This window comes from Nicotiana tabacum, chromosome 13 (assembly GCF_000715075.1).
Source record: "Nicotiana tabacum cultivar K326 chromosome 13, ASM71507v2, whole genome shotgun sequence".
In the NCBI taxonomy this organism is placed as follows: Eukaryota; Viridiplantae; Streptophyta; class Magnoliopsida; order Solanales; family Solanaceae; genus Nicotiana; species Nicotiana tabacum.
This window is the reverse complement of record NC_134092.1, coordinates 100,866,751-100,873,145: the sequence shown is the minus strand read 5'-3', so window position 1 is coordinate 100,873,145 and position 6,395 is coordinate 100,866,751. Positions and strand designations below refer to the sequence as shown.

The 6,395-nt window shown below is 31.7% G+C and overlaps 1 protein-coding gene across 1 annotated transcript; it reads right to left on the bottom strand.

The window, feature by feature from the left end:
• Positions 1-973: 973 nt before the first annotated feature.
• LOC107772813 (auxin efflux carrier component 5-like) lies at positions 974-4,655 on the bottom strand. Its single transcript, XM_016592282.2, has 5 exons — positions 3,805-4,655; positions 3,129-3,214; positions 2,608-2,765; positions 1,523-1,599; positions 974-1,265 (listed from the first exon to the last, which is right to left on the bottom strand). The coding sequence occupies exons 1-5, from the start codon at positions 4,494-4,496 to the stop codon at positions 1,193-1,195; spliced, it is 1,086 nt and encodes a 361-aa protein (XP_016447768.1). The 5' UTR covers positions 4,497-4,655; the 3' UTR covers positions 974-1,192.
• Positions 4,656-6,395: the final 1,740 nt, after the last annotated feature.

Here is a 6,395-nt window from a genome sequence, read left to right as displayed (position 1 = left end):
TTCTTGCTAGTGGGGCTTTTCAGATTCCCCGATCTCGTGAGTCTTCCCCAAATGCTACTTCTTCTCATCGTGATCCTTCGAACCGTGCCGACGATGAAGCTTCTAGTAGTGGAGATGATGCAATACAAAATACTCCTTGAATGGTGTATATTGCTAAACAAAGTCTTGAAGTTGTGAATATTTAGTTGGAATTATTTTGAATGATGTTTGTATTGTTGATATTATTTTGTTATTGAACATTCGTATTCTTTTTGGTTAATTGTTGTTGTTGGCGTTGTTATGATATTGTTATAGTTGAACTGTGGTTGAATGGCAGCAATGTAACGCTGCCATTATCGGATGTTTATTGGTTGTTATTAGCAGGTGGTGTCCGCTTTCCGTCCGAATTCGATCGGAATGTTCATATTAAAAACCGAGATCAATTTGCAATCGGAAGAATAATGAAATACTGACCGATACCTTTTCTTAAGTATAATATATTTTAATAATTCCGACCGATATCGGTCGGTATATTAAATTTTTTAAATAAATATAAAATTACCTTATTATAAAAATTCTGACTGATATCGGTTGCTATTGTAAAAAATAAATAAAAATTATTTAAAAAAATACCAGAGCGACTGTGTCAGATAAAGTGGTCAACTCTTGGTTGAACGAATCGACCGATTTCGGTCGAAAATTGCGACCGAAAGTGGTTGCTTCTTTTTACCGACCAGCTTTATTTCGATGAATTAAAGTCGATCGGAAATCAGTCAGTTTTTCAATGTTTCCGATTGAAATCGATTGGTTTTCTGGGACGATTTTTGGCAATTTTCTTGTAGTGAACTCCCCCTCCAACATTTATTATTAGCTCAATTGATGTGACTTATGAAGTTGTAACTTGTAAGTGGTAAGAAAGCAAATTGGAATGAGCAATTTTTTTAAATTTAGTCCAACGACCTGGGCTTTCATCTCCCTTGGTATTGGAATGAGCTAGTAGAAAGGGATCTTAAACAAAAAAAGGTCATTATCTACGCCACAATATAATCTGTATGTCTTTCTTTTTACAAGGTTTACATACGAGTTTAAGCTTAGATTGAATAATAACTTACTAACAAACTCATCTATAAGTAAAATTGGATGCTCTCCAAATGCGACAAAATTAGTTGTGGTTCTTTGTAACAACTAATTTCTTTGGTGATGAGGATTATAATTAGTGTAGGAATTCCAAGATAGCGAAATAGCCAACCAATACAGGAAGGGACACCAGCATGCCAAAGATTACTCTGAAATTCAATAAATAAAAAAATCAAAAATTTGATTATAATATTGTAAATAATAAAAATTAAACCTTTTTAGGTTAGAGAAACTAACCAATAATTCTTTTTAAATAAGTGATACTCCATTAAATATCAGTTACCTATTAGCTTTATTAATTAACAATTAGTTCGAAACCAAAATAAAATAATTATTAATTAGTTAATAAGTTAGCTACGTCTAAGTAATGCAACTGTGGAACAAGGTGATGAGGTTGTTTGCTTACGCAGTGCTAAGAACTTCTGCATGTAAACCATATTCTTTGGCAAATATGAAGGAGGTAATCGACTGGGGCAATGCTGCCTGCATAAGGGAAAATAAATAAATTATTAAATATCCAGATGAAAAAAAAAATTGAACGTTTCCACTATAGATAGAAAAATCCTAGCATGAATGTTTGTTTACAAAAACAACTTATAGTGTCGTCAATACGTACTGATGAATAAATAATACTCTTTGCAATTGATATAATTTGTCAGCTGTGTGAATTTTCGATCGACAGTTATATGATGAGTGTGCAATAAAAGACATAAAATCTACCACAGAATGCAGAGTTGAAAAAAAAGATTAACACAAGATTTACAAGATTGATGTGCATATACTACCGAGCAAGAAAGAGAGAAATTTCTATAATTATTACATAGATTACACACTAACTATTTAGAATCACATATTACATATGGGTTGTACATATATTACATATATTATACATTCATCGATTGCTAATTTAAATGGTTAAATAAACCGCTATTTAGGTTAATTTTTCTTAAAAAATATATTAATAAAAAAATAAACATGCCCCATGTTAGGGTTTTTGCCCTGATTTTCTTACCATATTTGAGTTTTACTTTGCTTTTAAAGGAAAGTCAAAGTATTACCATAATTGCTTTTACTTTTCCTGAAAGGAAAATATAATTTTCTTCCATATTTGGTTATTTCTTGTCTTGGGGGAAAAATTTTGATCATCTATAAATTGTAGACATCCTTCCCACAACTAGAACATCGAAAATTAGTTTAGAGAGTTTTGTTGTTGGGGAGAATTTTCTCTCAATAGATCTTATGTTTTCTTTTCATATATAGACTGATTGGCCAAACCGTATTTTTATGCATATTTTTCTTTGTGATTGATTTATTGCCGTCCGAGGTTTGTAACTATTAACTTCCACCTTGTTAATTTCAATTCCAACATCACCCCACCCCAAAAAATAAAAAAACCAAAAGCAGTGCAACATTAAAAATAAATAAATAAATGAAAAACAGTAAGTAATGTCAAAAGAATGATATACTCCAATAAATAAACTGTAAATATACCTGAATTATGGCAACACGTAAGACATTCCCATGCAAACCAATAAGAATAGAAGCAATAGCCATAGCTGCTGGTCCAGCTATGAACCTCAACACCATTCCAAACACTGTCAGACTTGCACCACATGCTATCACTTTCTCTTGCAAGGCCACAAACATCCCTGCAGTACTCATATAAAAATAATCTTATTTTAACTTAGGACCAGTATGTCCATATATTTTTTTAACTTTTTTTTCAATTTTTATTAAATATATTTGCCTATAAAATTTTACAAGTTTTTTTTCAAGTGAAATATATGTTCAAACATAATTTCACAGTCCAAATATCATTTTTCAACTTAAAATACTATTTTATTTCCAAAAATTACAATTTTAAATCCAAAGGCCTACTTAATGTGCTATTGTAAGAACATCTCTTTTTCGAATTCTATGCATAGTGAGAGCTTGTACCTCGAGCTGTTCTTTTTATTACCATATAAGAATACCGTAAAAATTATAAAAGAACAAATTGAATATTTACTTACCCATGCTAAACATGGCAGTGCCTGTGCCAGCCCTTGACATTATTAGAATAGAGCCTTCCATGATGCTTGGCATCTGAAAGTGCCACCTATTTAATCAAAATGTAAGATCAATTATCGAACTATTATATATCTTAACATGCAAAATGAAAAGCTTGACTTGGCTCAATATATTTTGCCTTTATCGTTTATCTAACTGATTGTTTTTCATATAATCATATATTCAGATTATTTATAAGATAATTATAGATAAATCTCAATAATAATCATTAATTGGTATCTGATAAAATGATACATTATTGGTGTATTTAAATCGATTAAAGCTCGTACCCTACTCACTTTCTAGGTTATTAATCCCATGAATACTTATAGTTTAATTTATCTTTTAGTGATGTGATAGTATAAAAGTTCCTTTATACTGTTAGGGGTCAGTTAGTTGCAGGGATTAAGGGGTTATCCTGGACCCCGGTATAAATTAGTCCAGCATTTAATTGTGGGTATTAATTAGCTAAAACCGTGATAAGATTTATCCAAAATTATCATAAGATTATCTATACCATATAAAAAGTGAGATTACCCTAGTTATAATCCTAGGATAACCTGATTTTAGACCAAACGATCCATTAGTATACTGAAGTTAAATCCAAAATGGTATTAATTAGTAAAAATAGTTACAAACCTGTTCGATATAAGTGCCCAAGTCAGGCCAAAGATACAAGCATATGAATTAGGATTGGTAGCAAGTTTCAACCACACTGTCTTTGTCAAACACCAAAATGAAGGCCTAGTGATACTTGTCACCACCTTTCTATTATTTCCTTCCAAATCTTTCCCATTCTCTGATACAATATTATTATTATTCACGTCTCCAACAGCAGAATCTGAGCTAAAATCAGTCCTTGTTCTCCTCACCTCCAACACAAACAATAGAACAGTTAGCCACACAATTGCTTGTGTAACCGATGATTGTACAACTAAATGCACAGCTTCCTCACCATACATGGCTTTCATTAGAGGTACCCCGACTACGAGCGAATTAGTAAGTGCGGACAGAGAAAAACTCGTTATAGACCAACGATAACTCCCTTTTCTACTACGCTTTGCCCAAAACGCTAGCACCGCGACTATGATCGCCTTTGAGATGGCATCAGCTCCAAGAAACTTGTAATTCATATCAAAAGGATCAACGTGGGCTGTGAATTCGAAGGTGAAAAGTGGAAGAGTGAAATAACAAACGAGTTGATTGATGGCATCGCATTGATCAGCTGTGAAAATTCGCCACCATTTTACTGAGGCATAGCCTAAAATTAGGGCAACATAGAGTGGTGCCATTGCTACCACAACTTTGTAAACATCTTCCCACCCTATCATTTTCAAATAATCAAGAAAATAAATATTGAGAAAAGTATCTAGGTCTAATTTTTTTTTTGTGTGTGAATAGAAGTGAGATGTTGGATGAATGAAATTAAGTGTTAGGTAGGGTATTTATATAGATAGAACAAAGGAATACGTTGATTGATTGATCATGCATAATTTTGCATGTTGAGAATTGTATAGGATTCTCTGTTTTAAATACCCTAAAAGGTGACATGTTTTTTTTAAAAATTGTTTTAATGGTGATTGAATGAAAGATCATGTGATTTTCACCATGCATTATGTTCTTTTTGTCTTTGCGTTAGCGATCTTAAGAATAAGGAATATAATGCGATCCAACAGTTAATTCCATCCACCATTAATTTTCAAATTGGGTTTTGGTGTTTTGTCTATATGCATCTATGTTTGTGCGCGCACTTTTTTTCCTTTTTTTTTTTTAATTTTTAATTTTTAATTTTTATTTTTATTTTTTAAATTCTTCTTTTTTTACTTTTTATGTAGACTTATTTTCTCCGTGTAAGATTTTGAGTTGTGGAATACTTGCATTAGGACCCCTTGGGGTGCGATCCTTTCTCGAACTCTACGTGAACGCGGGATGATTCGTGCACCAAATTGCACTTTTATTTTCTCAATTCAAATTGCATAAGTATCTAATAAGGAGTAATAGATAAGTTAATTTTTCCATGGAAGAAATCATAAGGGACTTATAGCCTATTTGACCAAGCTTCTCCAAAGGCAAAAGCATTTATTTAAAGTATATTTTTTAAAGTTAAAGTGTTTGACCAAGATTTTGGAAGGAAAAAAAATGTGTTTTTGAGTAGAAACAGAAGCAGTGTTGGAGAAAAAGAAAAAAATAGCTTCTCTCCAAAAGTAATTTTTTTAAAAAACACTTTTGAGAAAAAAAACACGTAGAAATACTTTTTAAAAGCTTGGTCAAACACTTAGAAGTATTTTTTAAATTAATTAGCCAAACACAAACTGCTTCATACCAAAATAGTTAGGTTATTATTAGATAGAGATTAATCCAATTAAGCTCCAAAACATGGGCTAGCAGGTCGGAGCAACATTATATATAGTTATACCCTCTCTTAATTTCACAGTATTTACATTCGTAATTAGTAGTAATATTTAGGGTATTTCAATTAAGAATACAAATGAAGTGCAGAGTGTAAATTTGCTCTTTGGTGAAACATAAACAAATGGAATAATTTGGTGATATCATATTTGAGCCTGTTGGATGAATGAGGTCTTGAAATTGCTTCGCTAAGAGCCTGTTGTTTGATTCTTTAAATGGTTGGCCAAGTAATTGGGCAAGTAATGATACACGTAACATATTCAATATCAACGGAATATAGGAATGACTTAGCTTGCTGACAATCAACTCATACTCCAAGTTTCAAGTTTACTATTTGACATAGGCATAAAAAAAGATGGAGAAAAACTAATTAATTACATATGAAGCGCTTAGTTGAGGAGGGGAGTGGGAACTACATAATATTCTCATTTAAAGAAAAACTAATTAATTACATATGAAGCGCTTAGTTGAGGAGGGGAGTGGGAACTACATAATATTCTCATTTAAAGATAATTAATACGTGGAGTTTTCTTTCATTGTTACGACCGCTCCCTTATAATTGGGGATCTTGGCACTCAGCCACAGAAGGCCGAATTGTTATTTGCAAAGTTTTTAGGAATAGGCCAAATATACTTCTTTATTTTCGAAAATGGTTTAAAAATACTTCTCGTTATACTATTAGGTTATCTATACCCCTGCAGTTATACTTTGGGTTCAAATATACCCCTCATTTAAAAATAATATTTAGTTTTTTTCAGTTTTTACAAAAAAAAAATAATTATTTTTTGGGTATGGGTAATGAGTCTTTTTAATTAATTAAG